The 21,356-nt window shown below is 36.7% G+C and overlaps 4 protein-coding genes and 1 pseudogene across 4 annotated transcripts; 2 read left to right on the forward strand and 3 right to left on the reverse strand.

Moving 5' to 3' along the window:
- Window positions 1–7: 7 nt before the first annotated feature.
- LOC114747875 (transmembrane protein 184A-like) lies at window positions 8–3,505 on the reverse strand (annotated as a pseudogene).
- A 1,803-nt stretch (window positions 3,506–5,308) lies between these two features.
- LOC114747876 (uncharacterized) lies at window positions 5,309–5,773 on the reverse strand. Its single transcript, XM_028936217.1, has one exon. The coding sequence runs from the start codon at window positions 5,771–5,773 to the stop codon at window positions 5,309–5,311; it is 465 nt and encodes a 154-aa protein (XP_028792050.1).
- A 5,794-nt stretch (window positions 5,774–11,567) lies between these two features.
- Window positions 11,568–17,122, forward strand: LOC114747870 (DEAD-box ATP-dependent RNA helicase 3, chloroplastic). Its single transcript, XM_028936209.1, has 10 exons — window positions 11,568–12,251; window positions 12,612–12,745; window positions 12,832–13,246; window positions 13,504–13,602; window positions 13,895–14,119; window positions 14,565–14,942; window positions 15,484–15,627; window positions 15,732–15,827; window positions 15,996–16,354; window positions 16,636–17,122. The coding sequence occupies exons 1-10, from the start codon at window positions 11,793–11,795 to the stop codon at window positions 16,712–16,714; spliced, it is 2,388 nt and encodes a 795-aa protein (XP_028792042.1). The 5' UTR covers window positions 11,568–11,792; the 3' UTR covers window positions 16,715–17,122.
- LOC114747872 (pentatricopeptide repeat-containing protein At4g38150) lies at window positions 16,754–18,803 on the reverse strand. The gene is made up of 2 exons (XM_028936211.1): window positions 17,803–18,803; window positions 16,754–17,636 (listed from the first exon to the last, which is right to left on the reverse strand). Exons 1-2 carry the CDS (start codon window positions 18,735–18,737, stop codon window positions 17,621–17,623), a joined length of 951 nt encoding a protein of 316 aa, XP_028792044.1. The 5' UTR covers window positions 18,738–18,803; the 3' UTR covers window positions 16,754–17,620.
- A 383-nt stretch (window positions 18,804–19,186) lies between these two features.
- On the forward strand, window positions 19,187–20,799 carry LOC114747871 (pentatricopeptide repeat-containing protein At1g33350-like). Its single transcript, XM_028936210.1, has one exon. The coding sequence runs from the start codon at window positions 19,507–19,509 to the stop codon at window positions 20,755–20,757; it is 1,251 nt and encodes a 416-aa protein (XP_028792043.1). The 5' UTR covers window positions 19,187–19,506; the 3' UTR covers window positions 20,758–20,799.
- Window positions 20,800–21,356: the final 557 nt, after the last annotated feature.

A 21,356-nucleotide genomic window follows, 5' to 3' on the forward strand; every position in this document is an offset into this window, starting at 1 on the left:
TCTGGGCCCGTTGGAACAAAAGTCCGTGAACGATACTTCCTTGTTCCCTCTTCGTTTTTCACTGTTACTATAGAGAACATATTCATGATATGTCGGTGCAAACTGCCAGAAGTTTTAGTAGAATCAGCATATTCCCCAATAAAAGACAAAAAAGGAGAATCGCAGCATTAGTGGTGCTAAACCAGGCACTGAGCCAGATGCATAGCCAGCCAGGTGCTACCAGTGGAAAAAAAGCATAGACAAGATACATAAAAGATGGGACTCACCTGGTGGACTGTGTCATGGTAAAAATCATTCAACTTTAAGGCATGCCCCAGGCTAGCTGTCAAACCAAGGGTTACACCTATGTTAGCACCGCATACTCCTTGTATGGAAATGCGTAAAAATGACCCACAGCAGCCACGAGCATCTCAACACAAATGATAAAATTTTGAAGTAGAGCAGCTTCTTCCGCATCCTCAAATAACTCTAAACTTTGCAGCAAGGAAAACTAAAACACCCTAAAACGTGAACAAGATAATCACCATGGTTCAAATCAATCGAGTAAATAGAGAATAGGTACCAAGCAACATTGACAAATCTCAATTAGGCAGCAACGAAAACTAAAACTAAAACGCCCTAAAATGCGGACAAGACAACACCACTCTGATTCAAACCCATTGAATGAATCGAGAATGAGAGACAATCCACAGTCCAAACGGAGAAATAATATTATTCTGGGCAACATGGGAGACAAGCATGATGCAGTAAATGGTAAGTCAGTACAGAAGTCTTGACTATAGACTAAAATTATAAAAAACAATATACCTGTAAGAAAGAGATACGCAGAAGATATGACAAATTTAAAATCTAAACGTATGACAGACAAGTATGACTACAGATAACTTTCACAACGAAACATACATTATAAGTTTTATGTTCACCCAGACAGCAAACTCAACTTTTGGAGTATAGACTAATAAAATATCATACAGCACCTAGGCTTCCTCAATTCTTGCAATTAAAAACAAGAAATGTGCTCGCTCATTACAGAATATATCCAGTGTCTCTTCTTGAAGTAAGAATTACTAAATCCTAGAATATAGCTGCAAGAACGTTAATTTTCTTTCTTTCTTCCTTTCTTTCCTTTTTTTATTTGGGAGGAGGCAGGTTCAACAACTCTTAGTGCAAACAAACTAATAATGCCAATCTCAAGATCAACCAAGTCATCCTCTTTTCACAGGATTATTTTACTTACCTGCCAATAGGTCAGGAATACAACAGATTTTATAATGATAAACTTCGGGACGGGATGGATTGAATGGCTGAAGAAGATCCTTGCATGCCACATAAAACAATGCAAGAGCATAGAGGGCCATTGTGTATGAGATTGTATATATGATTGTGAGATACAAGTATGATTGCATTGGACTAAAATTTCCGTCTTCATATTTCCCTTTGCATAAAGCACAAGTGTGACAACAACTAAAATCGGCTTCAAGATCACAAACTGCAGGCACCCTTGCTTGCATTTCCGTATAAAACGCCTGCAATAAAGTCCCAAAAATAAGAGATGTCAAGAACTAAGATATATGATCAAGATTTCTTTTTATTGAATGAAAGCTGAATAATATTAAAACTCAAACTCAGTCATTACAAAAGGTACAACAGAAGAAACAAAGAAACATTACTCTACAATTATCAAGAAGGAAGCAGCTTTGAGGAAATAGAATCACAACTATTTCAATCATAAGATATTTAAATCCAAAGATATGGATCATGTTTAAGGAAACGACTCACCCATCTAGCGGAATAGCTGGGAAGCAGCAAGTCATCAGATACCATGATGGCTTCAGAACCCGACCACCCAAACTTACAACCACTGCTCCAGGACCACCAACCCATGCTAGACACAGTGAAAAGAAATTATAAATGACCCAAGCTTCATACCTGAAACAATAGCAAATAAAAATTAATAAATAAGCTGATCCTAGTTAACAACTGGCTTCCCCAAAAATCATCTCTCTAGACAAACTGCCCATGAGGGGAAAACATCTAGCTCATAGAACAAACTAAGACGAGAACCAGGAATTGGAATTAAAGGTAGTGCCTTTCCACTCTTGTGATTGTATACATAAGCACAGCTGCAGCAACAGTACCCGCTTCCGACCCCTTTGTCACAAGCTTAATGGATGAACAATACTTTTTCTAAGAAAAGCACTGTTTGGCATGCTGAAGTGCGCAAAGATAATTCAACATAGTAAAACCCAAAATATAAACTAGAAATGAAATTTTATTGACGACATTTGAGCTCTGTCAAGACGCCATGGTAAGATAACAAGCTAGCAACTTGATATACCCATACAATTTAGGCAGTACAAAACTACTACAAGCTATAAGTTAACCTCTCAGCAAGAACACAGAAGCAATTATATAAGATGCGAAACAGTAATAAAGAAAACCATAAAACGAGATACAATGTGAACAAGATAAGAGCAACCAAAACAAATACAGAAACTGAGATGAACTTACACTTCCCGAATGGAATTAAAATAGATTGAACTCTCAGGTAGAACGAGTGACAAGAAAGATGTCAATGCATAGACCTGTCATACAAAATAAAACTCACAGTAATTAAAACTGAATGCATAGTAACGCTAATCCCCATTTAGAAAACAACGCCCTCTTCATATATCCCGCGACTCTGAAAGCTTATCACATGAGATAGCAGGTGTGCTTTTTTTTTTTTTTTTTGGGAAACAAATACCACACATTTCATGTACCATAGATGCAGTCCCCAAAATGATAAACCAGTACCCATGAAAACCATTTATTCGTCGACGATGACAAACAGGGATGCACCCGAGTTATGCAGTAAACTTCTAACAACAGAAAAAGGAATTTCTCGCGCAATACATATTAGAAATCATAAATACTGATCATGCCCACAATCAAAAAGAAATATAAATATACATATACATACATACATACATATATATATATATATAAAGCAAGGAAGACAACATCATAAAACCACTCACCGGAACCATAAATATAATACGAACAATAAACCGTTGATAAGTAGGCTCAGTATAATTCACGAGGTGCCTGTAAATGTGCAGAGTAGCCAAAATAATAGCACCACTTGTGCACAATAAAGCGAAGATAGTGAAGTAAATCGGAATCAGTTCCCCCATTCTGGGCAAACTATTCCACCAAAGCTTCCCTGCGAATACGTTTAACAGCAGGATGTACAATAATTACTTGCTAAGGATGTTAATGCCCTCGCAGTTCGCACGCAAGCGAATTATCAGCCAAACCGAAATTATACACCTCAGCAAATATGCAAACCCTAGCACGAGATCCGATCAGTGATTAATTACTCGAAATTAGAGAATCGAGAAAGACGAAATGGAGCAAATCTGCGGAGCGTCTGTAAATATTCGATAGTAACAAAGCGCACAACTCCAGCAAGGAGAGGAAGAACGCACCGCCGTCACCAATAGTGGCGGCAGTTGCCTTGCTGCGAAAGAATGGATAAACAGCTGGAAAACTGACAGGACAAAATATTAAAAAACGCTTTAATAAAATGAAGATAGATTTATTAATTATCTTGGTGTTTTTTAGTAATCACCATCTCTCCTATTCTTAATATAAGAATTAGTTTAATTTTTAATTTAATTTTAAATATAAAACTCAAATTTATTTTATTTTTTATATTTATTTATTTTTTAAAGTAGTTCTTGTGATCTTGGTAGTTCTAGCTAATCTACTTAATTAACAAGTATATTTTAAGAAAGACAATATTTATTTATCACAAATAATTAACTTAACTAGTCTTTTTAATTTATTCAAATTAGTCAACTAACTTTTATATGATTAAGTAATTATCTTGGTGTTTAACTGTTGTACTTTCAATTTCATTTTTTTTGGATTTTTTTAAATATAATTACTTATTACTATAAATAATGCAGTGCTACGTCATTTTGCATAGACATGCAACGGTAGTGTTCCTTGGGAATTTTATACTCGTTTACTAAATATGAGAATCATAGCCGTTGTATAATTAAAAAAATTAATATAATATTTAGTCTTTAAAGTTTGCTTTCCACAAATTTTGATTTGTCAAGTTTTTTTAATTAAAAATTGAACTATTTTGATTTTTTGAAAGACTAAAACTTATAACTTAAAACTCAAGGGATTCCAACTAAAATGAAAACAAACCTAATGAATCAAAGATTATATTAATCTAAAAAAAACTTATATTTTTATCATCCAATAAGGTGATTTTAAAATATTTAACTGGATTTTCCAGTTCGCAATTCTTGCTGGCTAAAAGAATTTTCAAGTTGTCCATTGGAAGCCAAAGATTGTTAGTACCGAGATTTTCTAGCGGGGCAAAATGAGGCTAATAGCGCCGAAGCCCCAGCCCCAAACGGCACGATGATCCAGCACCTACAATTCTAGTTTTAAAAAAAAAAAAAATCAAAAGGCAAGAAAAACTTGGAAATTACATCAAAAGGACAAACCCAAACACAAAAGCGGAAAAGCTAAAATCCGAGAACCATAGAAGGTCTGTGACTAGGCGTTCAAGACGGTAAGGAGGGGGGTCTTGAAGCATGGCAATCAAGTTAGAGTGTGTCTAGGATAACAGTAGCAGAAGTAACTTTTTTTTTAATTTGGTTTCTACAGAAATCAGATTGAGTAAAAGTCAGATAGGGTAATGTGATTTATGTTTCAATTGGGTTTTCAAAAAAGCCAGTTTGAGAAGTTAAAAATTGTTTGGATGATAAATGTAAAAGTAAGTCTGCATGTAACATGACTTAAAATGACATGAATTTTATTAAATAGTATATATCTAATATTAGATATATATAATTTGACTATTTTTTAAGAAGTAAGGAAGATAAAATTATTAAAAATAAAGAAATTTAATTTATTATTAGAAAGAAATTATATATATAATGTGACCATTTTAAATGAAGTATTAAAAATTAAATTATTAATGAAGTATTAAAAGTGAGCTGAGAGAAAAAAAAAACATGCAGGTCAGGTTGGTAAAAATTTTAACATCCTAATAAATATATGTAACGGTTTCTCAACGCCCATCGCTGCTCCAAAAAAAGCCCCGCATTTGAGCTTATACCAGAAGTCCATTTGAGCTAAAGAAGCCAGATTGTGCAGACGTGGATCCAAACAGGATGAAACATGCGGTCTGAAAAAAGCCCAGTAGAGATGCACGTTTGGAAGCCCAAACGTGAAGCCAAACGAACCCTTAGTAGACTGGTGGGCCCTCTTGACAATGGGATCAGCAAATTGGAGAGCTTCTCTATGATATGTCAAGATCCCAATCAGGGAAAATCAGCAATCGCGTTTCATCAATCTCATCACGAACCGGGTGGGAGATCCCACTATCATTCATCAAAAGTTGTATAGCTTCAATGGGATATGTGAAAAGCTGAACTTTCTTGAATCTCAGTTGTTTAACTCCTTGAAGTCCTATGCGAATGGCTTGCAGTTCCGCTATTGTAGACGAAAGATAGCCTAAATTTTGTTGGAAGCCACTCACCCATTTGCCCTGGGCATTTTTGATGAGGCCTCCACATGCTGCGTTCCTTCTTCTATTGACCGAGCCATCAACATCCATGTGGATGCATCCCTTTGTTGGTCTCTTCCACTTGCATTCTTCTCTTTCAGGTACTTGATATATTTTGTGTTTATACCTGCCACTTGCTGCGTCCTCCATAAAGTAACGGATGGCTTTGTTGACTACTTCACTTGCATATTCATGCATTCCTTCAATAGCTTTCCTGCATCTGTTCTTCCAGATGAGCCAGTATATACTGCCAAAAAATTTAAATCGTGGCCAGCGTGAGAATCTTCTTGTAATAGGATTATGCTTGCATGCTCATTTGAGCCACTCCCGTAGATCATATGGAAAAAACATGGAAACAAACATTTGGTCCATAAAATAAAGCCACACTCTTTTAGCTGGATTCTCCTTGTCAAATCTATGTCTGACTCTACGTCAATGACAGTAAATTCACAATTTTACACGAGTCAACCCCCTTAATCTATGGATATTAGTTATTAAAAACCTTTTTTTAAAATTTTTTTAACCATTTATAAACAAAATTTATTATGCTTTTATCTCTGTCCTTGTAGTGTTAAGAAATCTAAATCAAGGTACTAAAAATCAAACTAGTAATTAAATTGATCGAGGCAGTAGGATAAATGTTAGCAGGTTAAACCAGAGTTGACTCAGGGATCAAATTGATGAGAAATAAAAAAATGAAATTTTCGTCATACCATTTAAAACCTAAATATCAATTTAGTATCTTGAATCACTAGCAATAATCATATATTTACAATTTTTTCCAACTTTTTTGGTAATTCTTTTAACAAATTTAAATCACAATATCATGCTGCTAAAATTACTAAGTATTCATATTAGCAAAATATTAAAATAGATACATGATAACAAAATATTTTTCCATACAGTTCTTCAATCACTAAATAATAATTATCAACCACCTAGACAAAGATAAAAAGAGTTTGTCATCAAAATAACCTTAAACAAAAAAAACAAGAAGATGAAAGAGGAAGCCAGGTTAACTCACCAAACTGGTTGAGTTAATTGGAAGCACCTTGGATCTAGGGGTGTTCAATGTGACAACCGCTCTTTCAAAACCATTTTAGATTAAATCCAACAATTTATTTGAATGATTAACCATGATAGAAAAGAAGAAACCTTAAAATTTTAAAATCGCTATCATGGTTAAAAGAAATAAACTTATATTACGAGCCACATCAATCGTTCACTTGGGCCTTGGACTTTCAAAGTCCAGAAATATCATTCAACCGTTAGCCCAAACCAAACTTAAACTTTTAAACACACGAACTGATAAAACATTTTAATATAAGTCATAGAGCCCATTAGTGAAAAATCAACACTATCAAATCAGTGTAATACGCAAAGTCTAAAATGTCTCGGACCTCCTCACGGCCCTATCATACCAGATAGTAGTAATTAAAAGTATTATTTTACATCATGATAGTAGATGAGCCCTATGTGGCAATATATAACAAGTCAGCACATAAAACAAAAGCAGGGAGGCTGTACAAGCTAATCAGCACACTATGCCTCCGGAGCCTTCCCTGATGGGCCACCACCTGAACTATCGCCTGAAAATGTTAAACCACGGGGTGAGACAAACGCCTCAGTAACCAACTTTCCAACTCATCATACATACTAACACGTGCTCGTGAGGTGTCAAGTGGGACAGTTATTAATTCTCGAGAACTATAGATATATCCATAGAAATATAATTTCAATCATCCAAACCTAGAGCCGGGAATCAGGGCCGGCCCGGCCCTCCAGGGCCGGCCCTTCAGGGCTGGCGGGCTTAAAAGGGCCGGCCCTCCAGGGCTGAAATTTTAAAAATACCCCAATTTACTAAGCCCGGCCCTTAAGCTACAGGGCCAGGGCCGGCCCGCGGGCTTTTGGCCCGTTTAAGGAAAAATACTATTTTTTTATATTTATCAAATTTTTTTATAAAAATATAAAAATAAACCAATGAAATTATTAATAAAAGACATAAATATGAATAAAATTAAGTCACAAATATAAAATATCATCATATATAAATATTCATTAACATCTAAGAACATCTAAAACATTCATTAACAAGATAACAATATCTAAAAGTTTTATCTATAATGCAATTGTGCAATAAATAAACACTATCATTAATCTTTTGAAACTTCATCATCACTATAATTAATTACTTTTCTTCATAAGTATGCTTTTCTTTCGCAACAAAAATATCAAGTTTTTCTTCTTTATAAGAATTTTATTTTTGAATTTTGCAATCTAACTATTATTTTACTTTAATGTGAGAAACATTGTTGTTGAAACTCATGAATTTCTAATTCAAATTATAGAATCACAAGTTATATAAGTATAAAAATATTCTATTATCAAATATATATATAGTTTAAAAATATCAACGCATATAATATAAATCAAATCATTATTAAAGTCTAAATTAACTAATTTTTTAAAAATTTAATTGGATAAATTATTGTCTAAAACTAAATTTAATTTTAAAATGATAATAATAACTAAATATTTGAAATATTATTAACAATGTAAAAAATTAATAACATTAATATTATATAAAAAATTTAAAAAATAAAAAAAATTATAAAAGGGCTTAAAAGGGCTGGCCCGCGGCCCTCCAGGGCCGGCCCTTTTAAGCCCTCGGCCCTCCAGGGCCAGCCCTCCAGGGCTTGTTTCTCATTTTAAGAGAAAAATATCAAGCCCGGCCCTCGTAATTTCAGGGCCTAAACGGGCCGGCCCGATGGGCTCGGCCCGTTTTCTCGGCTCTATCCAAACCCTCACTATGGGGGCCAACACACAAGCCACATAAGTCTATCCCTCACTCTGGGGGATCAATCAACCATATGGGCCTATCCCTCACTTTGGGGGACGAATAAGAAGCCACAAAGGCCTATCCCTCACGCTGGGGGACGAAAGAAGAAGCCAACCAATGTGCACCAATGGCGGCCTTACCACGTGGTAGGACAGAACTCAATCCCAAAATCCAAATAACAACCAATCATTCACAATATAATAAAAATGTCTCAATCTTTTCTCAGTATAATCAATAAGATATAAATCATATATCTCTTCCAAACTTCTCAATAAGCATTCCAAAAATCCCACAAGACAATTTTCATAACTCAAAAGATATAACATATCTATTCAAGTTCCAAATATCATATATTATTCTAAAAATAGCAAAATACTCACAAACAACATATTAGCACATATAACAAGTGGAAAGTGGTTACCTCTCGCCAAAGCAATACTAAGGATTACCACAAGGTCAATCCTTTGCTCAACCAATAATTAATCTACACAATTAATATAACCACATATTAATATAAACTAATTAATTAATTAATTAAACTTCTCTATATTATTTAAATTTTTACTCTAAATTCCCGCAACTCTCATAACCCAAAAATTATTAAGTATTTTAGCAACAATTTAAAATTTCTAACAACCCCAAATTATTTATTTACCACCTCCAAATTATTTACCTTAATAAAAAGGATTTTCAACAATTTCTAAATATAAAAATTATTATATTATACACTCTAAAAATCCTCATTTAAGTTTAAACCTCAAAATCAAACTATCAAAAATTCAATAATATTTCAAATATTTATAAATAAATAATCTAATCAAAACTTTAATGGTATAACTACCATATATATTTTTCCATAAATAATAAACTTTTTAGCTACAATAATTATTTTAAAATCTCCAGTCACCCAATAAATAAAACTAAACCGATTAAAACCTCAATAATATATCAAACAATCCAAATAAATTATTTAACTTAAATTTAATCGGTAAAAAATATGGTATATCTCATACATAACAGATTTTCCACTAAATAAATTAATTTTAAATACTAAAACTAGCAAATAGAGAAATCTAAACCGATTAAAATTAACAACTTATTTATTTCTAAATTTCTATAGTCATCTTTTGTCAAACTCAATACTTATATCATATATAAGTCTCAAAATTTTCCCTAATCACTAGGGTAATACTACTATTATGAAGCATAAAATATATATGAAATATTTATGAAGAAAGTCTGATGAAAAGAGATAGTTTCATGTACCTAAAATATCTGCAAAGCTTGCCCTCTGCTTCACCGGTATGCTTCTATCTCTCACACACACTTCGGCCCTCTCTTTCTCTCTTTTCTTCTTCTCTTTCTCTCTTTCTTCTTGTTTGCCGTGGGGGGAAAATGGGTTGTGGGGGGGTATTTAACACCCCCACACAATTATTGGGGGAGGGGTTTTTGTCAAACCCACACCCCACGTTTCCACGCCCCCTCCCCCAAATTCCACGCTCTCTCCAACTTTCCACTGAAAATCGGTGGAAAGTTGGACTTTTGTTATTTTTTTTTTTAAATAAAAATATTATTATATTATATTATTTTATTTTATTTTATATTATTCAATTACTTCTTTTTTTTTTTTTTTAGGATATTACATTCAAGGCCAGCCCGTTCCGGTCTCGGTCTTATTGGGACGGGACGGACCCGTCCCGAAATTTTTCAAGACGGGACACAGGACGGGGTCGTCCCGTCCTGGTTCCTTTTTTTTTTTAATCCTATTTATATAATATCATTTTTTAATATTTTTTTAAGATTTGAGACTATTGTATGGAACTATGGATATATTTATTTAGAGTTTTTATATTTGTTAATGATTTGAGATTATTGATGATTAGAATTTTTAGCAAGTTTTTATTGTGTTAAAAGCTTTTGTTTAGAGTTTTTAATGACTATTATATGTAATATTTTGGGCTTTTGTTTAAGAGCGCCCAAACAAATAAAAAAATAAAAAGATGTTTTATAAGGTTTAAGCCCAAAAAAATATAATTAAAAAAATCAGATTTTATTAAAAAATTAAAAAAAAACTCCGGGACATCCCGGTCCGATCTTGTCCCGACCGGGACCAGGACGGGTCGGGACACGGGACAGATTTTCTGTCCCGTTACTGTTTATCGAGACGGAACCGGGACGGGTCTGTCCCGTGAACAGCCCTACCTGGATCATTGTGGTAAAAAATTTTTCGATTCATACAGTCAACCGGACCAGGTACATAACCAGTTTGTCGGTTTCCAATTCAGCCGGTCCCGTTCATTTTTAATACAGTGATGTAAATAACGCTGCCATTTCTTCCCCCTGCTTATTAGAGGCATTTGAGACATTTATCATTTTCTCTACTATTCAACATTCCTTTTTTTTTTGGCCAGTCTTCCCACTTTTTTATATTCATTCGAACTCATTTTTTACGCTCTGAAATATTCATTCGAACTTGTAAAGGGAATATGTGACCTAGCCAAAGAAGTATTTAGCAGAATTTTGCTGGCGGGCCAAGAAACAGAGGGAGAGTGCATAATAGATTTGTCATGTGTTTACTATGCAGTAACACTAAATACTCCATTCAGTCTTGAATATAATGTTTATTTCGTAACATAGCACACAAAATATGTATTTACAGCAACACACTAAATACTCCATCCAACTTTAAATATAGGATTCATTTTATAATGTTTTATACAAAATATATATTTAACACCGGAGAAGTGTATAAATAACACAGCAAATTATAAAATGAATTTTACATCTGGGAATGGAGGAGTACATAAATAATCGGTGTCTCCATAAATATACATATTAATGTCAGGGTATCATCAAAACACCGGACACGCAACATTGTTTCTAACAATGCACTGTTTATAATTTATCAGCAATACAAACCACTATAGACCATAGATATAAATTTTATATCATACATTGAATTCTACACAAGTACCTGTTAAATTTTATGAACATTATATATTAGATTGAATTTAATATTCATATATTCTGGCTGGAGATGAACGTTGATCCGGATGGAGCCCTTAATGGGCAATGACCCGAAAACCCGAACCGATTCAAATATCTAATAAATATCCCTCACCACCTGAGGGAGGGGGAGGACTAAAAGGCCATACATTGGAGAGCGTGGCCTTATCCTCTCTTCACGCTCTCGCGCCCTATCCCCTGTGAAGTGGAGTGAAGTACGTTCTCGCAGTTTGCTACCTGCCGCCTCCTCCATCTCCAGCTTCCTTCGCACTCTGACACTCCAGTCTCTCCTTCTCCTGTTCTCAGAATTGGAGTGAATACTTCCTGTTTCTTAGGTATTCAAGGGACCGAGGCTTCTGTTTTCAAGAGACAATGTCTTCTGTAATAGGCGTTTCATCTATATACCAGACGCCGTCTCTGGAACTATATAAAAGAGCTACAACAGCAGGTGCTACCACCTCCCTTTCGTTCCAATTTTCTGACAACAAGTCCCACTTTAACAACGTTCTGAGAGCTCACCTCGGTAACAATGGTGGCGGAAATTTTAAGAGCGGGGCTAAGCCTAGAGCTAGCTTTGTTCCTTCTTCAATTGCGACGCCCAATTCTTCCGTTCTGAGTGAAGAAGCGTTCAAGGGCTTAGGTCGGGGTTTCTCCGACAAAGACCCTTTGGATGATGTTATTGAAAACGATGACTACGTTTATGACGCTGAAACCGAGGCTTCTTCAGCTGTTGTCAACGAGGAGGAGCTCGACATCTCCAAGCTGGACTTGCCTTCGCGCCTTGTGGAGTCACTCCAGCAACGCGGGATTAGTCATCTTTTCCCCATTCAGGTGTTGTTCTTTATTTCTCCATTGATACTATATCGTTCTTTCTTTTTATCGCGTGATTTTTTTTCAAGGGCCAGCGTAACTTTATCGTTAATATTCTTCTTTACACGAAGAAGCGGAGTTGCGGTGAGTCACCCAGATATTCTAGTTCTAGTGTTATACAGATGTTGAACCCTACATTTTGATAGCTTGCTATGTTCACATGAAGATGTTCATTACAATTCATAGTTTCTGGTAAATCTTGTAGCCCAGAAGCCTCCTCATCTTCCTCTAAATAAACTCCATTCCCATAAGTTTATAAATAAATTAGAATTATTCCACTTCAAATAAATTTGTAACAAGGAATCTACAATTTGTGATCAGAGAGCTGTTTTAGTGCCGGCCCTCGAAGGTCGAGATCTTATTGCCCGAGCGAAGACTGGAACTGGAAAGACATTGGCATTTGGGATTCCAATTATTAAAGGGCTCACTGACGATGAACAAAGAACCTCCCAGAGGTACTCATCATTATCATTCATGCATTATAAGGCCTATAATTTCAGACTCAATCCATGCCTATCATGCACTTTCTGGTTTCTTGCAGACGATCTGGTCGTCTTCCCAAAGCATTAGTCCTTGCACCTACCAGGGAGTTAGCAAAGCAAGTGGAGAAAGAGATAAAAGAATCTGCACCCTATTTGAGCACGGTTTGTGTTTATGGGGGTGTTTCTTATGTTACACAACAAAATGCACTTTCTCGTGGTGTTGATGTAGTGGTTGGAACACCTGGTAGAATAATTGATCTAATAAACGGGAAGAGTCTTAAACTGAGTGAAGTTAAGTATTTGGTCCTTGATGAGGCTGATCAGATGCTTGCTGTTGGGTTTGAGGAGGATGTAGAATTAATTTTGGAGAAACTACCATCTGAACGGCAGAGCATGCTTTTTTCTGCAACCATGCCTACCTGGGTGAAGAAACTTGCCAGAAAATATTTGGACGATCCATTGACAATTGATTTGGTAAAGTGTACTTGTTTTTGCCTTAATTTTAAATGTACTTATAAGAATGGTGCAGATTATTTATGTCCTCTGTTTCATCCGTTTCAAAACTTCTCCATATCTCAGTAATCCTGACCCTATGTGGTTTAAGGCAGTTATTTGCATATTAATGTCTGATTTTTGCAGAATGAAAGTTAAAGTATGATTTTGATGCTCTTTATCTGGAAAGAAGAGTAATGATTGTGACACAGTTTTTTTTTTTTTACTTTACTCAACAGGTTGGTGAAGAGGAGGAAAAACTTGCGGAAGGGATCAAACTTCATGCAATATCAGCCACTGCCACTTCTAAGCGGACAATGCTTTCTGATCTCATAACTGTAAGATCTGTGATTTGCTGTTTTTTACCTCCCTTATTTAAATCTTTGTTGTTCGGCTATATTCTCTCTTAAACATATCAAAGGCATCCTCAATTAAACGTCTAGATATCTAACTTTTTACATATATTCCTTTTAAAATTTCTCGCCAAACTTGAACTCCTTAATAATGTTTTTATTTTAATGACCTCATTTGTTGTAAATTCAAATATACTAGATTAACTAGATTAATTATTTTCTATTTTAATTAAAATGCTAATGTTTGTTTATGTTGTCGTTTGATCATGTCAATTAGGTTTATGCAAAGGGTGGAAAGACTATTGTTTTTACCCAAACAAAAAGAGATGCTGATGAAGTATCATTGGCGTTAACAAATAGCATACCTTCTGAGGCACTGCATGGCGATATATCTCAGCATCAGAGAGAGAGAACATTAAATGGTTTTCGGCAAGGGAAATTCACAGTTCTTGTTGCCACTGATGTAGCTGCACGTGGACTTGATATTCCAAACGTTGATTTGGTAAGTTCAACAGGATGCTTTGATTCACATCTAAGATTTTGTGCTGGCTTGGTCTGAACTCTGAGGCCATAAACGCAACCACTTGAGTCTGTCTATGGTTTTGTTTCTTTGCATATAATGTGTTTTGGTCTGTTCCTGGCTTGTCTATGTTTTACTATTGAGGGGATTTTCACTACGCCTGACCTTTATGTTATATTACTCGCATTTCTATATTTTAATCATGTTTGTAATTTTACTGTGATTAGTTCATTTGACTGAAGAATTTTGTATTTGATGGAGCGTTTATGTCTAAACATATAAGTTAAGCCTAAAATTCTCTTTTCTTCTTTCTGACTAATGTTAACCTGCTTTCAATCAGATAAGTTTTAGATTTATATTTGAATTAAGAAGGCCCTTATATATTTTCCTTGGGCTAGTGCTAAGCTGTTGTGGCCTTCTTCTTTAGGTTATTCACTATGAACTTCCCAATGACCCTGAGACATTTGTGCATCGCTCTGGTCGTACTGGGCGTGCTGGAAAGGAGGGTACTTCGATTTTGATGTACACCGGTAGCCAGAGGAGAACGGTTAGATCTCTTGAGCGTGATGTAGGCTGTAAATTCGAATTCATTACTCCACCAGCTATAGATGATGTCTTGGAATCATCAGCTGACCAAGTGGTTGCCACACTTAATAGAGTTCATCCTGAATCCGTTGAGTTTTTCACCCCAACTGCACAAAAATTGATTGAGGAACAAGGAACAAGTGCCCTTGCTGCTGCACTAGCACATCTAAGTGGATTTTCAAAACCTCCCTCATCCCGGTCTCTTATCAACCATGAGCAGGTAGTGGAGAAACTCGTGTTTACACTGAAGTTAACAATTTACAATTTGTGCTTTCATTAGCCGACTTGTCAAGTTCAACAATGCCCTGTTTCTTCTTATTCTTTCTGTCTAATATTCTTCACGCTTTATGTGAAATCTTCCAAAACTAGTACAGTAAACACTGTCTTCTTGAATGCACAGAACGCTAATCTTGGGGCATCTACTAATCTATGGTGATGCTGTCTGTCATGAATCTTTTTTAAGATGCATTTGACTTTTATCAGGATGCTAGTACTTTGGTTTTGGGGGTTGTTTGGAATCAGCAAAAAGCACTTTTTAAAAGTGTTTTCACATAAATTAAGATAAAACTTCTCTCCTATACTTACTTTATATACTGTAAAATTGCTTTTACAACCACAGTTTGGTTTCTTCCCAAACACGTCTGAAAAAGTCCAATGTGCTGCATGCTAAATTTTCAGTTTATCTTATATATATATATCTCTGTTTATTGACTTACTTATATTACTTATTTAGCTCACTAAAATTATCTTCGATATTGCAGGGGTGGGTTACATTACAGCTGACTCGAGATCAAGGAGATTCTAGAAGGTTTCTGTCTGCAAGATCGGTCACTGGGTTTCTTTCCGATGTTTATTCTCCAGCCGCTGATGAAGTTGGAAAAATACATATAATTGCAGACGAAAGGGTTTGTATCTGTAGTTCTTCTTGCTGCTTGTGTCCTTGGGAATTTGTTTCTGTCTATTCAGGTGCAGGGAAACTGCTCAACTTGTTTGATGTCTTGACCATCAGGTTCAGGGGGCCGTTTTTGATCTTCCAGAGGAGATTGCTAAAGAGTTACTGAACAAGGAAATACCACCTGGCAACACTATTTCCAAGATCACTAAGGTAAATTGTAATATTCAATAACTATGTTCATTATACAAAGTTGAATTTATCTTTTGGTTTTCCCTCTATCAAAGCACCGTATTTTACTTGCCTCCTCCCCAAAATAAATAAATATATTTGGTATCAGCATATTGCCTTACTGAATAATGCATTACTCTGTGCCGGCAGTTGCCTCCTTTGCAAGATGATGGGCCTCCAAGTGATTTCTACGGGAAGTTTTCTGACAGAGATCGTAGAGGTTCAAGGGATCGGAGAGGTTTTAAAACCTCACGGAGATGGGACGGGGGCCGTGATTCTGATGATGAATTTGGTGATTCATATAAAAGAGGTGGTCGAAGTTTTAGAGCCAGCACTAGCTGGTCTCAAAAAGCAAGAAACAGCGGAGGCTTTGATGAATTTGGTGGTTCAAATCGGAAGGGTGGTCGAAGTTCTAGAGCTGGCAATAGCTGGTCTCAAAAGGCAAGAAGCGACGATGGGGATTGGCTAATTGGAGGTAGAAGATCAAGCAGGTCTTCATCGTCAGACAGGTATGACTTCTCCTGACATTTTAGTTTGCCCCTTCTGAAGGGATGTTTTATTTTGTACCTCTCGTGGAAGGCATTCCCTTTGCCTGATAAATGTGTTGTCCTCAAACTATACAAGGAAAAGTGTCTGGAAGAAAGACTGGGGGTTGGGTTTAGGAATTATGGTTGAGAAGATGGATAACATACTTGTTTCTCTGCTTAGAATTCTGTTGTTGTTTGGTAATTTTCTTCTTAAGACCCAGTAAGACCTATATTTGGCTGATATGTTATTGATTGCATTGCAGGGCCTTTGGAGGGGCTTGTTTTAACTGTGGCCAGTCTGGACACCGCGCATCTGAATGTCCCAACAAATTCGGCTTCTAAAATTTATGGTTTCATCATCTATGGGCCACCATGTTTCTCAGACTTGAGCTGCCGCAGGTGGCGGCAACCTAATGGGCTCAGGAAATTAAAAAATGCTTCACTGAAAGGACGACAGAAATAACGTTAATATGCCGTCATTGTCACCATACGGGTCTCCATTTTTGGCCTTGGAGTTCGTTCCCTCTCACCCGGGATGTAAAAGTTATCATTTGTATTGATTTTGTGATATTTAGCAAGAACAGCAATTATGTACGCCCCCGTGTTTCCTCCCCAGTTAATTTGTTACTAATATGTAATCTATTTCAAACTCGGTTCAGAAAACAATTGGAATGTATGAGCCAATACAAGCTGGTATGATTGGCTGAAAGGTTTTGGATAAGACTAGCACTTTGAATGAGTTCGAATCCATTTGGGGTCATCAAAATCTGCATTGGTTCGCAATCTGTGTACCCAAGGGTAATGGTTTACAATTGTTTTAGGGATATTTATAAGTTATTTACCAATAAACCCTTCATCTACAATGGAATCCATTTTCTTTCTTTCTTTCTGTTTTTTTGAAGTACGAGTCACACTTTTCTTAATTGGACCCATTTTTTCTTGAGAGCCAGGAACTTGAATGAATGGATGATGATATACAAAGGCATCTCACATGTTTCCATGTCTAGGTTCGGACTAGCAGTCTCATTTTTGGCGAATCAAACTTGCATTTTGGATGAGCAGCTCGAAAATGGAATAGATAAGAGTATGAAACATAAATACACATTATTAAGTATAATGATACAATTTTTTCTTTCATTCAAAAGGCGGGATTCGTATTGAGTGCTTTCCATCGTTCCATGAGAAGTAGGCGTAGCAGATGTTAAGAATAAGAACCATGCGGCCAAGTTGGTCAAAATTTTGTCGCATTTAAACGCTTTCCGACCTGGGATCGGATGAATGAAAGTAACTTAAACAAGGTTCCCCGCTGTAAATCAACAAAACCATGCGTACAAGACAAAGGATCCAGAAAACAAGACCGCAGACGACACAATTCTCATCTCATTCCAAATATTACGCACCGTCACCATAGCTAGCTGCTAGCCATTTACCTGCCAAAAAGAATACTCAAGACGGTTCTGAAAATGGGACCCCTCTTGCTACTCAGAACTTCCCTCACAGCCTTCTCGTCAGCGACAAATCCTCTAGTCTTCATTTGCTCCAAAAAGTGTGTGGCCTCTTCCGCTTTGTCATCTCTAGCCAATGCCTCAAACACGGCCGTGTAAGTCACAGCATTGGGTTTCATGCCCTTTTCCATCATTTCCAACATATATTTCTTGGCATCTCCCAAAAACTTGGAATCAGAAGCAAGTCCCTTAATAAGAACAGTGTAGGTATAAGCATTGGGAGACACCCCAGAAGCAAGCATGCGCATATAAACTTTGAGGGCCTCCTTGGGCTGACCAGCATTGGCATAGGCCTCGATGATAGCCGTGTGAGCCACCACGTCGGGCATTTGACCTTTGTCTTTTATCTGACCGAACAGCTCCAAAGCCTCGTGAGTGAGACCGTCTTTGGACAATGCGTCGAACATCTTGACTGCGTGATTTAGCAACCCGTCGCCGCTTCTCATGTTGTGAAAGATCTCTTGCAAATCTTTTGGATCCTTGGGCTCTTCAATCGCCGGCTTTTTATTGAAGGGGTCATAAGGCGGTGGTAGCTTCTTGTTCTTGTTAGCTTCTTTCTGGGCATCTTTAGAGTCGTCCTCATTTTCACCCTCAGAATCGGATAGAGAAAAATTGACCTTGGTGTCGACCTTCTTCTTGGCGGGATTTGCTTCAGAGCTACAAAATAACCTAGGACTAGGGTTATTGAAGTTCGCGATTTTAAGGAAAGTATATTCAGAGGAAGGTAGAGGCAATGTAGAAAATCTGCATGGGAGGCGCCTAAAGAAGAAAGAGCAGGCAGAGGAGATATTGCTGCGGTTATTGGCGAAGATTAGAGCACCACATAAAGCGGAGGTGGTGGCTTTTACCCTGAAAGCCATTGATATGCTTTCCTTGCCGCCGTCAGGTGCTTCCTCTTCCCATGTTGCTTCGATATCTAAATTCTAATGCTTCTCGAAGATTCGTTCGTATCCCGGACGCCGAGTATTATTAAGGGAGAATTATAATGAGGTCCCAAGTAATTAAAAAACAAGTCTCAGAGGTTGTCATTCTCACTGTAGGACTTGTTATTACAGGCTGCTCAGGTTGTTACTTGGGACTTTGTAGTGATTATTTCTCTTATGTGGGACTTGAATGTAATTCTCCCTATTATTATTAATATACACATTTCATAACTTGTAAAATAATAATAAAACTAATTTCACATTGATGATCCCTCGATTCTAATCGTTCAGCGCTTACTGTCGGATAAAAAGGATTAAAATTTTTTGGTAGGATGATTTTATGGAAATGTTTCAATTGGATTATGCGGATAACGGCATGTAATTAAAATTAGTTAAAAACTTTTACTTTACCAAGAAAATAGTGTAATCTTCCGAAAATATTAGGCCAACTTGCATTCTCAATTCTCTGCTTCTCTCTACCGGTACATCATAACAGCTCAAAGACTTCAGCCGTAAAATGTTCACAACAAGTCCTGGGTCCTCCTCCTCAGTTCCGAATCAGACTCGACCTGCACTTCCCACGCAAGATCCCACCCTCTCTTAACCCATGTTTCAGCCTCCATCACAGTACACCAGCCCACCTTCGCAGAAAATTCCCTAATCCCCCTCCCTTGGCAATCTCTCTGTGTCGTCGTTTGTTGGAAATATGAGTTCGTGGGCAGCAGCTTTGAGAAATGCCTCCTCTCCTCGGAAAGCACTACATTTATATGCTCACATGCACCGCAACGCGGTTCATTTTGATAGTTTCTGCATTCTCTTCACCTTAAAATCTTGTACTTCTCTGCAGAACGCCGCCATTACTCGTCACCTTCATGCCCATATCGTGAAGCTTGGCTTTAGCTCTCACGTCTATGTAGCAACATCTCTCCTGAATGCCTACATTGCTGTTTCCTTTCCGGATGCTTGCCTATTGTTCGACGAAATGCCCGAGAAAAGCATAATATCGTGGAACTCGATGATTACCGGATATTCAAGGTTAGGGGATATCCCAGGAGCACGGTCAGTTTTCGATGAAATGCCGCACTGGGACGTGGCTTCGTGGTCTGCCATGATTGCTGCTTACGCGAATAATGGATATTATCAACCAGGTTTATCACTCTTTCGAAGTATGGTGGCGGGTGGGAGATTTAGACCGGATGAAATCACTGTCAATTCAGTTTTATCAGTTTGTGCCCACATGGGCGCTCTTGGATTATTAGCCGGGAAATCTGTTCATGGTTTCATGGTGAAGAATGGATGGGACTTGAGTGTGGAATTAGGTACCGTTCTAGTTAACATGTATGCTAAATGTGGGTTTTTGAAATTTGCTTCCCAAGTTTTTGCACTGATGCAAGAAAGAAATGTCATATCTTGGACTTCACTGATCTGCGGCTTCGCCCAGCATGGGTACAACGAAGAAGCATTAACCATATTTGAGAAGATGCAGCTAGCGGGAATCAGACCCAATGAACTGACTTTCACAGGAGTGCTCAGTGCTTGTGTTCACGCTGGGTCAGTCGGGGAGGGACGTGAGTATTTCAAGATGATCGAAAGGCACGGGCTAGAACCAAGGATCCAACATTATGGATGCATGGTTGATCTGCTTGGGAAAGCAGGGAAGCTAGAGGAAGCTTACGAGGTGATCAGAGCAATGAAGCTTGAACCAAACGTCGTCGTGTGGGGATCTTTCTTGTCGGCTTGCAAGGAGCACGGGCAGTTTGAGATGGCTGAGAGAGTGATTGGGCAGGTCTTGAGGATGGTAAAACCAGAAAATGATGGAGGGATGTACACGCTCATATGTGATTTGTATGTTTTGGGGCAGAAGAGGGAAGAGGCTGAAAGGTTGAGGAAATTGATGATTGATTCCAACGTGAGGAAGTCCAGGGGCTCTAGTTTTGTCAGAACCTTGCTCGGATAGTCCTCTCATTTTTATCCCATCCTCAGTACATATTAAACTACTCATCCGGTCTTAAATATAAAATCTTTATACATACTAATATAAGGTTCTTATATTTAGAATCAGAAGAGTACTACCTTAGATCTTAAATATAAAAACTAGTTAATTAATTTGAATAGATTAAGAAAATAAGTTATGTTAGTTATTTATAATAAATAGTTGTTATCTTTTCTAAAATATCACTACTCATCAAATGTATTGGTTAGAACTACCATTATAAAAAAGACTATCTTAAAAAAAAATACATAAATAAAAGACAAAGTAGATTAAAGTCTTATAATTAAAATCAAAATAAAAATCAAATAAAATCTTATATTAAAGACTAGAAATAATAGTAAATACTGTTATTTTAATTTTTTTTAATTATTTGATGATGTGGCTATTAATTTATCCTTCTTCTATTTATACTTTATTTATATATTCCTTCTCTTATATTAATTCATGGAAAGTTTTTGAAGGTAATGATAGAGTTCCAATCAACTTTCAAATCCATCAATACAAACCTTTGAAAATCTTTTAAGGATTCTTATAATTTGTTTTTTTAATGAAATCTGCATAAT

The sequence above is a fragment of the Neltuma alba genome, unplaced genomic scaffold (assembly GCF_004799145.2).
Source record: "Neltuma alba isolate B1F8T4 unplaced genomic scaffold, ASM479914v2 tig00005504_pilon, whole genome shotgun sequence".
NCBI lineage: Eukaryota > Viridiplantae > Streptophyta > Magnoliopsida > Fabales > Fabaceae > Neltuma > Neltuma alba.

Coding starts and splice junctions, on each gene's coding strand:
- LOC114747876 (XM_028936217.1), bottom strand. CDS start 5,773: ATGCATGAATATGCAAGTGAAGTAGTCAACAAAGCCATCCGTTACTTT.
- LOC114747870 (XM_028936209.1), top strand. CDS start 11,793: ATGTCTTCTGTAATAGGCGTTTCATCTATATACCAGACGCCGTCTCTG. Junction 12,746..12,831: donor GAACAAAGAACCTCCCAGAG/GTACTCATCATT, acceptor GGTTTCTTGCAG/ACGATCTGGTCGTCTTCCCA. Junction 14,943..15,483: donor CTCTTATCAACCATGAGCAG/GTAGTGGAGAAA, acceptor TCGATATTGCAG/GGGTGGGTTACATTACAGCT.
- LOC114747872 (XM_028936211.1), bottom strand. CDS start 18,737: ATGGCTTTCAGGGTAAAAGCCACCACCTCCGCTTTATGTGGTGCTCTA.
- LOC114747871 (XM_028936210.1), top strand. CDS start 19,507: ATGAGTTCGTGGGCAGCAGCTTTGAGAAATGCCTCCTCTCCTCGGAAA.